The 16,323-nt window shown below is 50.3% G+C and overlaps 1 protein-coding gene and 1 long non-coding RNA gene across 3 annotated transcripts; one reads left to right on the plus strand and one right to left on the minus strand.

The window, feature by feature from the left end:
- Positions 1–17: 17 nt before the first annotated feature.
- On the minus strand, positions 18–12,160 carry PPP2CB (protein phosphatase 2 catalytic subunit beta). Of its 2 annotated transcripts, XM_086747729.1 has the most exons (7): positions 11,934–12,160; positions 5,007–5,216; positions 4,608–4,781; positions 3,972–4,061; positions 2,352–2,513; positions 1,370–1,488; positions 18–779 (listed from the first exon to the last, which is right to left on the minus strand). In XM_086747729.1, the coding sequence occupies exons 1-7, from the start codon at positions 12,033–12,035 to the stop codon at positions 707–709; spliced, it is 930 nt and encodes a 309-aa protein (XP_086603855.1). In that variant the 5' UTR covers positions 12,036–12,160; the 3' UTR covers positions 18–706. The 2 variants fall into 2 exon arrangements, 1 of the variants encoding a protein (XP_086603855.1); XR_015258565.1 differs by lacking the exon at positions 18–779 and having other exon boundaries at positions 2,240–2,513.
- Positions 12,161–12,227: 67 nt separating this feature from the next.
- LOC147600759 (uncharacterized) lies at positions 12,228–13,213 on the plus strand. Its single transcript, XR_015258511.1, has 2 exons — positions 12,228–12,292; positions 12,958–13,213. It is a non-coding gene; the product is annotated as an uncharacterized LOC147600759 (long non-coding RNA).
- Positions 13,214–16,323: the final 3,110 nt, after the last annotated feature.

Raw genomic sequence — 16,323 nt, forward strand, 5'->3', positions numbered from 1 at the left:
CAGCACGACATCACGAGTTGGGGCTGACAACGGCAAGTTTATTGGTTCGGGTACAGCCAGGAGGATTGCAAGCGCTTCCAGGACAAATATACAGAGGGGGAGAGGGGAAAATAACAAAAGAAAAACAAACGAATAAACAAAAAAAAACAAAAAAAAAAAACCAAAACCCAGCAGGATCAACACAAAACAGGAATCCAGCTAAAAAGGGAACGCTTTTATCCGTGTTATGACAACGTACTCCCAAACAGGAATTGCTTCCTTTCTCCAGTTAAGTTGATCGGTCTTTCAATAAAATAAAAAAAAAAAAAGGGGGGGGGGGGCAGAAGTTAGTGTGCATTTCCCTCAAAAATAAACTCTAATTCATGCCAGTTAAACACTAGAACTAAAAATTTACAAAGAAGCGTCAAAAGGAGATGGAAGTGTTATTAGAGTTAACTTTTCCTCTCTGAACAGTCCAGAAGAAAAACAAAGACTACAAATACAGCAGGCAAACTGACTGTTGGACCGAGGGGTACAGGGTGGATATAGTGTCGTAAGGAATTCAGTCTCAAGTTGTGCTAAACGCTCTTCGTCCTCTGTATGGCACGTTTTGGTCCATGATGGGGATTTTGAGTTGAGACGAACCCCAATTTCTTACAGAAACGTGTAAATATTGTTGCTCTTTAAAATGGCAGGTGTACTTCCTTCTACAAAGGTTAGGAGAGGTTTATAGGAAGTAGTCTGGGGTACGACGGGTCACGTGAGGCTCCCCACGACGAGGTGCTGGGTCAAACTGGAGGCTGCAGGAAAGAAAAAGGCATCATTTTCCCTCCCCCACAAGGTATTTTCCAACACCACAAGAAATAACGGACACGCTCTCCCCGCTGCTATTGCTTTATTCACCCCGGCTGCTTCCACGTAAAACGTTCCCGGTCCCAAACCGAGCACCCCTGGGAGCTGAAACTCATCAGTGGGTCGAAACGCTGCTCACGGAGCGGACGCCACCCAGCAGCCCGTCGCTATTTTCAGGCGAGCTCAGCTGAACGCCCAATTCAGACTCTCTCACCCATCTTTACAAAGCCTAGTGCTACCAAAAAATACAAAATAAATACATAAATCACTCTGTCTTTACTCTCTCCACCCAGCAACGCAGCAGCTCCAACTCTCCAGAGAGCCAGGAAGAGGAGATAATGCACTACACCCAGGAGAAGCTTTTAAGAGCTTAACTCACTACTTATTTTTAGATATTCTTGCAGGTAGAGCACACGACGTTAATTCCAGAGCAGTATGAGCTGGCTTTTCAGGAAAGAACCCCTTTGGAAAGGATCAGATGTTCCTCCCAACACAGAACGGTGAGGAAGAGAGAACAGCCCCAAGCCAGGTTACTCACAAGGAATATTTTAAAGTGTCATCTAGTTCCATGATAGCAGCCTGGTTCCCACAACGGTAACAGTAATTGGGCGCACTGAAAATGGTAACCACGTTTCGGTCGTGGCACCAATTATAACCCTGCCAGGAAAAAAAAAAAAAAAAAAAGAGGAGAGAAAAAAAAAAAAAAAATCTGTTAAATCTCAAACGTCTGCCCGTCTGAAATTCCTCGTTAAGGTCTGAAATGATCCAAGGCATTTGTGAAGCTGTAGACTTCTCCCAAGCATTCCCAACTGACTTAGTTGCATTTTAAAAGTACTCCACCGCAAGAACAGGCGGCGGTTACCTAGCAAAAACCGCTTCAACCACTCCACAGAGGGACGGGCTATTTGTCACACTCGTGTTTATCCATTCTGTATACAAATTATGGATTGCAGCACAAAGAAACGTCGAGTTTTTTAGGTATGCCTTCTGCTTTCATGCACCGCAAAGGGGAATTCGCCTGCTGGACGCGAGCGACTTCTGACACGCAGTGCTACTTACGGGATCTACTTGAACTAGATTGTAAAAATACATCTGCTCCACTGACCCACCTGGCATCTCTCCAGCAAGACGTACAAGAATATCCCATCAACAGCCAAAAATACGGCTTAATCCCGGTCACATCTGACTGCTGAGTATTACAGGCCAGCCTGCTTAATGCAGCAGCAGTCTAAGTAGAGCATAAGGAGATTATTGCTTCCGCAAACGGGGTGTGACAGGGTCCCTTCGGCAATTTACTTGGAGGGGGGGCAAAGGGCAAAACACCCCCTTATTTACAGCGCAGGTCAAAGCACACGATTTTATGTTGCTTGTTGTTCTCCCAGGATTCAAGTCCCTCTTTGGTATTTACCTGTGTAACACTGAGGTGCCAGTTTACGCAAACCCATCAGCGGAAGGTCTCACAGAGACAAGAATTTGCATTTATGTTTCGTTAGCCTCGTCTAGCAGAGTGCTTGCCCTACCTCCATGACAAGTTGGTGAGCGCGGGAGACCAGTGTGAGACCATTGGCATGATTAAATGTTTCGGAAATATCTTGCCCAAACGTGTAGCCAGCACCACGCGGAGATATACCCCAGCCACCACGATCATCCGGATCCGACCATAGCAGATCGCACATAGGACCCTTGAAAAAGATGAAGCGTTCTTCGTTAGATCATTAGCAAGATCGTTATAAAAAGCCACTTTTAAAATGCATTTTATTTACAGTAAAAAGACTGCCAGCATGTTCTTCTCTGCACAGGGCACATGAGTTTATTTAACACGCAAAACATCGGCTAGTTACTTACTGTATCAGTCAGCGCCCCTCCCAAAGAAACGAACGCATACACAGCTGACTGAGAACGGACGGAGTCCACCTAACCAGAAAAGCGTTCCCACCTCCTCTTCCACGCGCACCGCTCACCGTTTCACTTCAACGAGTCACAAACACAGGAGAGCAGATCCACATTCTTACTCCCGACTCTCAGTTTAACAAAAAGCCCACGCGAGAAGGCGCGCACGTCCAAGGATGCACAATGGGTTCATCGGTGCCAGTCGAGTTGCAATAAATTGAAGAAAGGGAAACGACCCGTGGGAGGCTAGGTTCTCACCGTCCCAGAGACGGATGTTAAGCCTTCGACAGCCCTTCTAGGAGGCTATTAATCATTTAATTTCCTCTCTAAGCAGCCTATTGTTGGACTTGACATCTTCCAAAATACACTGGTGGACATCTTCTAACAGCCACAGATGAAGCTCAGCAGCTTTTCTCGTAAAGATACTCGGTTTATCCGAGCCTGCTGCTGTTTCCTACCCGCCCACCTGAGCTCTGCAGCAGGGATCACACTGACCACATGCGGAGGTCCTCAGGACAGCCAGATTTCAGCACAGGACTGGGAAAACCCCAGAGCAACAGTATCATCATTACACCTAATACAGGCCCATGTCCCAGCAGGTTGCTCCCTGATTCTGGGAGTAATTTACGCAGCTTATTTCGGGTTTTTGGAAGGCTTGGGCAAACCTCGATGGACTGTTTTTGCTCTTATACCTACGACGTTGCAGGACAAGCAGCTCACTTCAATCAGGGAACACTCCAGTGCATTTGTAAGCCTCAACCACTCCAACAGAGAAGAGTCATTTGCTACCCCAGGAGGTCAGAAGGTGGTTTCTTCAGTCCCGCTCTCAGGCCCCCAGGAAGTGATGAGCAAGGCGAAACACCACAGAAGAAAGGACTGGCTGGGGAAGAAGGGTGGTGACATAACACGGCTTCACGTGGTCATTGTCTGTTCACAACCAAGCCTGTGATGAGGCTGAAGGCCGTAAACACCTTCCCCCGCCAAATACCACTCTTGGAGTCAGCGTGACAATCAAAAAACGCCATGGTTCTGTGAAAATCCCATTACTCTCTTTTACTAGACTGCTGTAATCAAAGCGTATTGACTTGTGTGTGTTTTATCTAAGTGTATGTTCATCTGCTCCAGATCTTAGAAAGGCAATAATCTGCTGTGTAACCGTGTGTCTCACTGTTTAAGTGGATGTCAGCGTGAGGCTACATTCACATTTTCTACTGATATCTAAATTTACGGTGTGTTTCCCTTCCTGTTACCTCATGTGGAACTTCCTGCAGGCGGTCCAGAGCCCTGATATGATCCAGTGTATCTATGGACGGAGAGAGGCCACCGTGGAGACAGAATATCTGTTCCAGAAACAAAGAGCAATCCGTTCAGTGCATATTGTTATGGAAAGACTGATCTTGGAAAAGGAACGATAACAGAGTTAAAAACAGCTTTCACAATTACAGTCGTCTCACTCTCACAGCAGAGAAACCAAATTTAATTCCCGCAGAAGAAAAAACTAAAAGGCTGTTCCTTGTTCACAGAGACCAGAGTAACAGCTAAGACACCATGCCTTCCGTTTTAAGGATATCTTGCCTCGTGGCTACAGCTCAACTCGCATCTCGGGTACCACGAAGGGATCCCCACTTATCTGAGTCATTAAAAATTGAACCGTACACGCAACACCCTGCCGTTCCTTTGGCAGCGGAATCAAAAGCCTTCCCACACCATCACCTTGTATTAACAGCTCACTACATTCTTCCCCAAACCCACAATAAGCATCTGGGCTTTTACAAAAATTCAGATCGCAAGTTTAGAGAGCTTGTTTGAGAGTGTTTACGTAGAGGTCAGACAATACCGCCTGCGTAACTCCACGAAATGGAGCATTTTCCTTACTCGAGGCTTACCTGGCCATCTACAAGAGCTGTAAGTGGAAGATAATCAAACAGATCTGTGAAATACTTCCAGACGTTGGCGTTGCCGTACTTCCGCAGACACTCGTCATAAAAGCCATACACTTGTGTAATTTGTCTGCTTTCGTGATTGCCCCTCAGTATTGTAATGCGTTCTGGGTAACGCACCTATTGACAAAGAAAACACGTCTTTAACACCGGAATTGTACCATCACCATGGAAAGAAATAGTAACAGAATATTTCATTTCACCTCTGTTATAGAATAGCACGTGTCCATCAACGCCCACCTAGCTCAAGCCAACGCCAGAGTCAAGAGGAGGAGCAATTCTTTCCCAACTCCCCGAAAGCGCGTTTTTGCTCAGGGCTGCTGAAGGAAAGCTGTCAAACCATACCTTCAGTGCTACTAGGAGAGTCACCGTTTCCACCGAGTAATAGCCTCTGTCCACATAGTCTCCCATGAACAGGTAATTTGTGTCTGGAGATTTCCCACCGATTCTGAAGAGTTCCATAAGGTCGTGGAATTGACCGTGGACATCCCCACAGACGGTGACGGGGCAACGTACCTCTTGCACATTCGATTCTTTCGTAAGAATTTCTTTAGCCTAGCAAGAAAAACACATTTAGGGCAAAAAGGTTGGAGGCGCCTCCATAAGCAGGTGCAGATGTTATTCCACTGCACTCGCACTGGAAAGCCAACTTCACTCCAGTCGCTCAAGCTGACCACTGGAAAAAGAGTTTGTTGAGCAAGTAAAAATAAAGTTTTAGCTTTTTACAAATCCCTGTCCACGAAAGACAAGCAGGTTGGCTACTGTGACGCCAGGTCATTAAGATCTTATTGTACCACAAGCACTGACAAACCAGCTCAAAGAAGCAACTGAACAATTTCATTCCCAGCCTCCCCCGAAACGAAGCAGCGTCAGCTTCAAGACTTGCACTGGAGATACGACATCTGTCGCTGCCGGGGTTCACCCATGAATGCTGCGCTTCTTCCAAACATTTCTCAAGCGTGGACAAGACGAAGCAGTATTCCAGCAAGCTTCACCAGCATTATGGGGAGACGTTATTTTCTTAAGCATAACTTTTTTTTTTTTAAGGTACAGATTTTGACAGATTTCTCCATCTACGCGTTCAACGCAGCTCAGGTCCATTCATCTCAGCTCTGTGAAGTACGGCAGCACTCTCATCTGACTGCCCAAGTCAAGTGCTGTTCAGTTTCACAACACCTAGAAGCTTTTACCTCAAGAACCACAGCTGTCCCCTCTGTCTTGCAGGCCATCTCATGTCCTGTCAGCAAGAGTTCAGTGCAAAACTCCTACGAACAGAGATTAATCAGTACTCTGGCTGTCTGCTGTAAGGGTAGAGATACCAGAGGAGATAGCGCGTGCCTCTCAGGCAACTACTACAGTTTTCTGAACAACCTGATTCGCGAAAGCACACATAAAACTAGATATTATTTGACACTTTCACTAGTAGGAAAGCTATGACCTCCTAGACTTTGATAGAAGTGATCTTCCTTGCAACGATGCACTTACACACAGACTCCCTCCTGCCACATTTTAGTCTGACTAGCGTCTCAGCTGCTCAACGGATTGCTCCCAATCCCACGCAGCCACGTGGAACCATTCGCGTTGCCACCTTTGCTGGCAACACAGCAGCAGGCCGGAACAACTCTTCTGCCAGCACTGACAGCTACTCCTCGCTGCCTTCCTCCTCTGGTATCCCTCAGGCTCCCCCCCCGTTGCCACACACCCATCCATCTGAAGCGCTCTCCCAAGATGTGGATTTCACCGCAGCGGGTCCGTGCCATGGAAACGGCTCTACGAACAGCGTGTTTGTTCCAGATGGACAACGCCAGCTCATCGTGCGATCGCTGAGCGGAGATGATGTTAAGAAAGGTCGCACGTGACAAAGCGGCTCGTCTGGCAGCAAGGCTGGGCAACCACTACGGCACCAGATGAGCTGAGCTGTGCTGCTCTGCCAAAGAACCGAAGCTAGCGCCAGGGCCCGGGGCAGCCACAGCTCTCCAGAGGTACTGCGCTTTCAGATTGCATTGCGGCGAGTACAGGACGACTGGAGCCGTATCTCAGCAAAGTGAGCCTTCTCTGCACGTTCCCAGAACGCACAGGTACTAACAAATCCATTGCCCTTGCAGAGGGGCAGATTTCTTCTTCTTGCTTAAGCTTCTGAGGGAAACAACTATTCCTAAGCTTCGCTTCACTAACCTGGCACAGAACATCACTGCATATGCAAGAGACGCTTCTCTCGCCCAGGACACTTGTCCTGCCAGATTTCCAGTCCTTCTCCAAGCACAACAGTTTAACAACTTCTAAAGGCAGGTCACATACAACTGGAAAAGCCAAATCAGAGGCAATCTAAACATACGGAGCCACAACCAGCTTCCCTGGACGTACCAGCTGGCAACAAAACGACCACAGATGGAGGGATGGCATCCCTGGATTTAGTCATCTCTTCCTCTACACTCAGCAGTTCCTCTGCTAATCACAGCCACGTCATGTAGCCTGTCTGCAATAACTTCTTATCATTATCAAATATTGTGTTTTAACACTGCAGAGTTGGTTCAAACCAGGCTTGGGAGCTGAGCTCGGCTGGCCGCACAAGTCTGCACTCGGAACAAGACCTTTAAATTCCTACGTATCGTTTACAACACCCCAGGAAAACGGCAACCAGCCAGTGCGCTCCGCTTGCGTATTCCACTGTGCAGAGCTAACGCTCAAGTCAAATGACATAAAATAACAAAAGCAGCATTACAAAACAAGGATAAAAAACTCTGATGCAAGTTGCCCTGCATTATCATTGTTTACTTCCTTAAGAAGATTGTTAAATAACTAGGGCTTGAAGTCATATTTTGGCGACCTTAGTTTTAGAAAACAGTGACTAACGTTACCAGTTTCCCAAGCACGTGTCCCAGTTGTTCTGGATGCAAACCATATCCAAGTCAGAATAAAAAGAATCTGCTTTTAGTTATTTTTATTAACTAAACCTCCATGAAGCGCAACAGTCACCATGTCTGTGCTCAAAATTACTTGGAAGAGTAGACTATTTGTCAGCTGTGAGCATGCCCGTCTTCTCACCTCCCCTCTCTTTCCCAGTCTGAGATTCTGCAGATCACCTTCACAGACTGGAACATGCGCTTGTCTGCTGTCCAGCCCTCAATCCGTGCGGAGGGAGGCCGCAGAGCGCACCTCCCAATAATTTGCTGTGTTGTCCTCTCAAGAGGAAACCGAGCGGTCTCAGGGCTTGAACACAACCTATTAATGCGCTAGTCCGAAACCTGAGATGCCACACTGGCTCTGAGACTCCTGTGGGGATCACCAGGAGACCAATCCCCCTGTGAGAGAATTAACAACCAAACCCACATCAACTATTACGCTGTTCAGACTCGGCTACGATAATCGTCTAGGCCGATTCCATGGGGATTACGATCCAACCAGGAGGCGGATTTTCAGCACGGTGCTTTCTCTAGAGAAAACCACAGAGCCCGAGCACTTTGCATACAAGATCCTTTGAGAGCACGGAAACTCAGCTCCTTCTGGAAGATTCACTGACTGCACCACGAGCTCAGTTTGACCGGTAGAGGCTCTTACCTCAGGAATCAGAGAAGCCAGCCATGGAGTTCCTGATCAAAATTCAACTGAATTGTTGTTCCACCAGCTGCAACAGACCAAACTACTATGGCAACAAGCGTGCTGAGGATATTAAAATCTCAAGGACCTTGGCCTGAACAAAAACCAGCTAGACTCCCCCCAAATGAGACGGAAGTCGGAGGGAGAGAGCTGCCCTGCCCTTCAGTGACGAGGCAGGACAGGCTCCCTGGAGCCTAAAGAGCGGCAGGGACCGTCAAGGTGTACACGTGCTCCTAGAGGTACCCGGGCCAGCGCAGCCAGGGATGAGCGTCATCGCTGGAGAGATGAAATATTCCTGGCCACGACTCAACACTCGGGATTTCACGGTTTGAACAGCATCCAGGACGCTACTTGGCTCCGTCACTCATACCAATTTCACCAATTAGTGCAGAAGAGCTCGCTAACTCATTCTCCTAAAATTATTCTCAGGTGAAATGATCTCTGAGGGCAAAAGCATCGTAGGTAAGCGCCAACACTCCCTACAGCATCAACTGGCTCCTGCTGCTTGGTTTGAAAAATCCGTTCACAGTCACCATTCAATAACCGTACAAGAAACGCAAGTCTTCATTAGTTCATTAGTCCTTCATTAGAAGGATTAGAATCCTTCTCCTCCCACCTCTTCTCAACACAAAGCTCTCAAGCTGCTCACAGCAACAAGACTGGAACCCTTCTTATGCATCCACAGAACAAGGATAGAAAAAAGAAGCTACAAACAGAGAGACAGTTACGGACGGTTTGGTTGCCTGTGTTTAATTTAAGAGACAGCCTTTTACTCACCTTCTTTCATATCCCATTTTATTACCTCAGTGAAAAAACCTTTTCCCTGGGCTAAGGGGGGTGGCTCTCAACTCCCTCACTGGCACCGGGATTCATTTCCTGACCTGACTTGAATTTTAAGCATAAGCAATCAGAGATTTACACATGCAAATTTGGGAGCGCTTCTTATTAAATGAATCCAGCCTCTTGGCCTTTTAGCCTGACTTTAGTTGTCCAAAACGCAGGTTACAACCTGTGCGATTTCAAAGGCAGCTCGACACAGCCAGCACTGTACCAGCACCCAAGGCAACAGGTTCAAAATGAGGACCAGCACAGAAAGCTGCCACCGCACCTCCGATAAAGTGCAGACACAATCCAAAGCAGAACTCGACAGATTTTCACCGCCTACTTAATGAGAGCGGGGAAAGGTTTTAATAACCTTCTGCCATGGAAAGTCTTAAGATCACGATGTTAGGAGAAGCAGTATGACACGCAAGACACCCGCTGCACATTTTCCCCACGTGCTGCACCACTTCTCGTGTCTACAAGCTACAGCAGCGCTCACGGTTGTTTGTCCTTCCGCACAGCTTCAGCTAGATTTCATTTTAAAGACCAGCAGAATGGGAAATGAGTGTTCTCACGTTGTCTTGACATGACATCTCGATTAACTGTATGAAGAATACAAGAACCGATTAGCTGTCAAAATCATGTCGTAGCTGGGCAGGTGAAGACAGAATGTCATTTTCACAGGTGAAAATTTCAAGAACTTTCAGAGCGCAGAATAATTTGACGTACCCTCATCAACCTCAGCTATGTCCAGTCTTCCCCTCATTACTGTCCATTATGTCAGGAATTAAAAACAAGAACAACGCACACAGGCAAGTCTGGGATTTGTTTCTCGGGCTTTTTTTTCCCCTCCTCATTCGGATTTTAACTTTTTTTTTTTTTTTAACTACCAAACTCTTCCAGAATTTTAAACCTAAGAGAAGAGGTGCCACTGTGCTTGGCCTCTTAGAAACTAGGCAGACAAAAGGGAGTGCTAACACGCGAGACAAGGTTGGCAAGAGCTTCTCCGAATATTATTTCAAGGAAACAAACTAAACCAGCTTTTTGGCAGCGCGGCTTCACACCAAAAGCAAGCCTGCACACCCCAAAGTTTTTGTAAGCTCCCTTCCACTACCAGCTGGGCGACAGGACCACTCCCCAAAAACTGAAGAACAAGCCAAGTAAGAGCACCGCAGAGTATCTACTTCATACCCACGTCGTTTCTATCAGTTACCATCACCCTTCAAGAACGAGGTGCTGCGACAGATGACATACACTTGACGCCACGCACCACAGATTCAGGGTTCCTACCTGTCATCTGGATGACAAACACCCTCTCCACCTCGAGCTGCCACTCTCCCTATTTACTGCGCGAGCCCTGACGTACAAGCCAATCTGCTGGGACTGTCCTCCAGCTTCTCAAAACACCGCAGCCACCGCTCCTTAATTAACAACGCAGCCGGAGAAAAAGGGAAACGGTTTTCTGTAACAGCCTGCTGGTCAGAACAGCAGCTCCCCACCAGCAATCCTCGGAGCGGGGCACATAGCGCGCTAATAAATTCTTTCGGGCTTATTAGCAGGGCCTCACGGAGGAGACAGCACAGCCACAAAGAGCTCTTACTCACCGAGGATCTGATAGAAGACTGCATCTTCTGAAGCCGGCACTAAGACATTTAGCGACTGCCCAAAACGTGCTGCCACGAACAGGCATCAGAAAACACGCTCCACTTCCGAGAGAGCTAAGCGAGAGACACGGGTAATAACGTGACAACGCCGTGCTCACCGTCAGCAAAGCGACGCTAAAGGGAACGCCGAACTAACCACTCTACCCTCCGCACTGGATAATTCTCAGCCCATTCAAGAAAAGAAGCTGAGAGCTTCTCTGGACCACCTGATGCGTAGCAATGGCCTCTGCTGGTCACTGAGACAAGAAGTAAATAGAAAGAATAATCTTTGTTACTACATTTGTTACCACCTGAATTCTTCAGCTGTCACAACTCGCCAACCCCAAATAAAATCCTAACTTAGCTACAGACTGCAGGACTGAGGGAGCGTTCACACTGAGATGCTTCACTTCTCGGACAAAACCCAACCCAAGCCTAAAGATTGGGCTCCTCACGAGGAAAAAAAAAAAAAAAAAAAAAACAAAACTCTCGACAGTTTACACTGAACAAGGTGAAAAAGGAATCTGCCAAAGGACTGTCCAAACCACAGTCTGAAATAGCAGACGGTGTCCTTCATCCAACCATTTCTCATTCTATTTTAGTCTCCCTCAGCAGCTTGTAAACCTCTCTTTAGGTCGGCACCGCAGCTTATCGCTTATCCCCCTCTGCTTTCCTAGATTACGCGTCGGATGTCAGAAGGTTTCCTCGTTGACTGAGGGCTGACTTTTCAGTACGCGGCCACTACAAGAGAGGAGTGCAACGTGAGGCCCCTGAAGGACAGAACACATTTCTCCCTCCACCCACCGCCTCTGAGCCTCCCCCACAACGTCGATGAACCTAAAACCGAAAAGTAAAAAACGCGGCGTTGCGGAAAAAAAACCTACAGCCGTAGCGTTTTCGACGCCAGAAACGTACTGCCGCTGCGTACGAGAGGACTACCGGTCCCAGACACGCTCCAGGCAGCACCGTGGTCTCACCGGGAGCCGAGCGAGGAGAAGCAAACCCGTTTCCCCGCCGCAGCACCACCCCCCCCCCCCCCGCCCGCCCCCTTCCCTGCCATTTTCGGCACGCCGCGCCCGCAGCTCCCCAGCAGCGGGGCCGAGGCCTCGCAAAGCCCCCCAACCCCGAGCCGAGGGGCCACCTCCTCCCGACCCCGGGCCCGGCCCAGCCCAGCGCGGCCCCCCCCGCCCCCCGGGGGCTCGGCACCCACCTTCTCGCAGAGGCTGCGGACCTGGCTCTCGCTCAGCTGCCGGCACTCGTTGAGCTGCTCGATCCACTGGTCCAGCTCCTTGGCGAAACCTTTCTCTTCCATGGCGGCGGCTCTACCCGCCGCCTGGAGCCGGGCAGGGGGCCGGGCAGGGCCCCGCCGCGCTCGGGACCCTCAAAAACCGGTAACGCGAGGCCTCCTCCGCTCCGCGTAATGGCGGCCCCCCCCCCTCCCGCCCACCCCCGGCACCTTCCCGGGTCCTGCGCACTTCCGGCCACACCCACGCCACGTGACCGCCGCGCGCTTCCGGCCTCCGCCGCTGGGCCTGCCGGTCGCAGCCGCCGCCCGCCCGCTCGTCACCGGTTGCGGCCTGGGCCCGGGGGGGGGGGGGGTGGAGCGGAGGGGGCCGGCCCCGCTCCTAGCGCCGGTTTTGGGGTTTAACGTAGCGGGGAGAGCGGGGTAGGCTGTTGCTGGTGGTAGAGCCCGGCTAGCGGTAGCGTGAGGGCCCGGTGCCGTGACAGGGACAGGGGCGCCAGCCGGTAGGGATGGGCTCGCGGGGAAAAGGCGAGGTCGCTGGCAGGACAGTGGCCTCTAGATTTAAACTAGAGATAAAGAAGACTTTTTTTTTTTACACTGAGGGCGGTGGGGCGCTGGCCCAGGCTGCCCGGAGAGGTGGTGGATGCCCCATCCCTGGGAACATCCCAGGCCAGGCTGGATGGGGCTCTGAGCAACCTGATCCGGTTGGAGATGTCCCTGCTCCCTACAGGGACTGGGTGGGCCTTTAACGGTCCCTTCCTACCCAAACCGTTCCATGATCCTGTGGAATCCTGACACAGGGAACTTCTGCGCTGCCACGGGGGTGGTCTCCCACACGGGCAGCTCGTGCTCCGACAAGGAGAAGTTCACGATGGGGCAAAGCCCAGGTCTTTCAACGATCCCACAGTTTGTCCAAGGGAGCTAATCTGCCTTTAAAGCCGTGTCAGCATTTTGGGGGAATTTTTTCTTCATTTTTTTTCCCATCTTCCAGGGCTTTTAAGATGCCAGCCCTGTTCTCTGCAGGTGGCTGCTGCTGCTGCGGTGCCAGACGAGCCAAGGATCGGCGGAAACTTCCTCCGAGGCTGCAGCCGGCCCCGATGATCACCACTGCGTGATGAGGAGAGCTTGCTGCCAGGCGGGCTGCCCAGGGAGGGCCCTGACACTGGACGCGCTCCGATCAGAAACGGAGCGCCGTGACGTACCGAACGCAGCACGTTATTAATAAACATAAACACGAGCAATGAAAATGAACATATTTGTGCTCATTGTGACTAAATTGTGACTGACCTGCGAACGTTTCTCTCCGCTGCAGCGTATCCAGCTCTTCATTTGATCTTCTGCAAGCTTTGACTTGCTTTCCTGTCTCCTCTACACCGGAACGTAACAGAAATGCGTAGTGATAATGATGTAATAACTCTGGTTACGACATTCCCAAGGTCTGGAGCGCTGGGTACGCTCAAGTTCCAAGCGCCTGGCCCAGGCAGCCAGGACTGGGATTCTAGGAGATGACTGGCGGGAAGGTTTCCTGGGATTTCTAGCAGAATAAGATAAGGGAAGTAACGTTTTTTTTTCGCGTCAGTTGGAAAAGCTGAGAATTGCTGAGCACCTACTCGGGCTGCGCGCGTGTTCTACTGGGAACGCCGAAGTTTTCTTAATCCCTGCTGGGTAAAGCAGCCGGACTCGCGGACTTCACCCTGAGGTGAAGGAGAAAATGGAAGCGTTCAAAACATCACATCCCTAAAGTGAAATTTCCAACTAAAAATACGCTTAGCAAAGTAAAAGAGGGCAGTATTTATTAAAAAAATTACGATTCTGTAGCTGCTCTCAAAGATTGCCGTCATTGGCATTTCAGTGCCCAGAAAAGACGCCCGCCAGGAGCCGTTTGCACACACCTGGATGTTTGATGTGCTCGTTTCTTTCCAGCAGGCTATTTTTAACCGAATCGCCCGCGTTCATGGCACTGCAGCGGAGAATTTAACGGCCCTGGGATAAGACAAAACCGCCGGCGTGGCAGCAGGCAATAAATCTTTCCACGCCGGAGCTTCCCAAGGACAGCGCGCGCCGTGTGCCTTCAAAAGCATACGGCAGGCCAACACCCGCCGTAAAAACGATGCCGTGGCTTATCCAAAATCACCAAAAAAAAAAAAAAAAGCGCGTCCTGGGTCTCAGGAGGTTATGATGCAGCGTTAAAACAAATGCTGAGAGGCGGGTCCTCTCCCCGGCGGCAGTGAAGGACCAGCAAAAACTCACGCTTACGTCTGTCCGAGCCTGAACCGGGACCATCCTCGGATCAACCCCTCCTGCAAAGGAGTGGCAGGGACAGAGCTTGCTGAATCGCTTGGCAGGCAGCAACGAGGGATGTTCAGCGGACTCGGGGAAAATTGGAAAGCCTCGCTGAGAGAAAATTAACGAAGGCGGGAGCCTGCAGCGCTACACCGCGATCTTGATGTTGGCTGTGAGCCTGGCAGGGAGGAAACCCGCCCAGGCGCGCGGCAGGCGCCCCGCAGCACATCCTCTGCCGTGCCGTACTGGAAAATTGAAGTGTACCGGCGGGGTCCCCTCCAGATCACGCTCTCATTGCTGCTGGCCGTGTCCTCCAAGGTCCTGGGCAGACCGAGAGATCTCCCCCTGGTGCTTTCCAGCGTTCAGCAAGCATATTTTCCATGACCTTCTCTAAAATCTAATAATTTCTGCACGAAAGCCTTCTGAAAAGGCGACGCTGCTGAAAGCGGCGTAAAAAGCCACGAAAAATAAATAAACACCGGCTCTGCAACATTGAACCCCTCCTTGGGTACACTTGCTTTCTTGTTTTTGTGATTTTTCCACTGAAACTTGATCTTGTGGGGTGTGATACAGAACGCCCTCACCCCCTGCTGCAAGGGCACCCTGGGGCCCCTCAGGTGTCACTACGGGGCAACCCGTGTCCGCGTGCACCCCAGGCCCCCTGCACCCCACGACGGGGCACCTCATACTCCCCCACCCTCACTCCTCCTCCACCGTCACAGCATTATCTCAGGCCTGGCCCCGCTCGTCACCCCACACCCCTTTCCCAGAGCCCGCTGCTGAGCCCCAGCGCTTTCATCACAGCAGTGGCAGAGCCGTGGGAAAGGCAGCGCCAGCAGAGCTGCCCTGGGGAAGGGTGCAGCCACCAGAAAATCAGCTGGGGAAGCCAATCTGCGTAATTTGGGGTGACGCGCCGATGCTCAGCGCTCCCAGGGTCCGAGCAGCGCCCACCGCTCCCCAATTTGAGGCTAAGAGGCAACAAAGCAGCGTTTTGGGGTGCAGATGGTGCATTTTTACTAAGGATGGAAGGCAGATGTACCTGATAGTACCCTCTGCAAAGCCGAGCTTTTTCTTGGCAGCTTCTCCCCACGGGATTCATCTCCGCTCCCTCCTTCCTGTGCTGGTGTCCATCACCATAGGCAGCGCTGCTCGTACCGCGAGGAGCAGCGGGAAACATCTACAAAACCTTGACGAACTGGGGAAAAAAAAAAGCCAGACAGAGGTCAGAGAGGAGGAAAGAGGGAAAGAGAGGGGGGACAGCCCCTGGAGAGGGGGATAAATCACTGCAAATGGACTCCGTGGCCATAACGTATGCACGGGGACAGTTTCCGACGGGAAGGAAGGGAGACAGCCCAAGCCCTCGCACCGACTCCTCTGAAATATTCCTCTGAGATACAGATATGTCTTTAAGGGAATATAAAATGCCCTCCTGCAGCAGCCTGCTGCATTTTTAATCCAGAAATAGATTTTTTTTCTGGGGGAAAATACCCCTCAAAACCTTAGAGTGTTGCAACAGGTTCTGCTTCCAAATGCATGCAAATCTGGACTATTTGCTTTCTCCTTGTATTAAACCCGCTGGCTGATTTGATTACCTCCCTGGAAACGCAGGAGCAAATCGGTTTTCCAGCCTTTTGAGGGCACTGCCTTCCGCTGCGACGTCTCCGGCGCCTGATGCCAGCTTCCCGCTAATGCAACGTGCCGTAAGACCGAACCGGTTTTAGATGCCGATGGCCGCAGCTTTCGGCAGCTCGTTGCTTTCAGCGAGCTCGTAGCCATAAATCCCTTCATTCTCAAATGCTACATACTGCTGTCGGAAATTACTTACCCTCAAGAAATGCATTAGCAACATTTTAATCTCTTAAATTAAGCGGGCTGAAGCACGGCCTTTCCTCTGTCGTGCACTTACTGGATAGAAGGGTCTGACGATGAAAGACTGGAAAAAAAAAAAGGACGTCAAATTGGAAAGCCCCGGGGAGATGAACAGAGAGAAACGTTTATAGTCTGAGTCTCCGCTGAAATTATTTCCCTCTCTGGGCAGAGAGATTTCCTTCTCGCCTTCACGGGAGGCGCCCAA

This window comes from Chlamydotis macqueenii, chromosome 4 (assembly GCF_036417535.1).
Source record: "Chlamydotis macqueenii isolate bChlMac1 chromosome 4, bChlMac1.mat, whole genome shotgun sequence".
Taxonomy (NCBI): Eukaryota; Metazoa; Chordata; class Aves; order Otidiformes; family Otididae; genus Chlamydotis; species Chlamydotis macqueenii.

Bases quoted from the DNA above. Each gene is read 5' to 3' on its own strand.
- PPP2CB (XM_086747729.1), bottom strand. From the start codon at position 12,035: ATGGAAGAGAAAGGTTTCGCCAAGGAGCTGGACCAGTGGATCGAGCAG. The intron at 5,217-11,933 runs GTGGGTGCCGAG...TTTTCTTGCTAG, and splicing joins TCCGCAGCCTCTGCGAGAAG to GCTAAAGAAATTCTTACGAA. The intron at 780-1,369 runs GTGAGTAACCTG...TCTTTCCTGCAG, and splicing joins GACACTTTAAAATATTCCTT to CCTCCAGTTTGACCCAGCAC.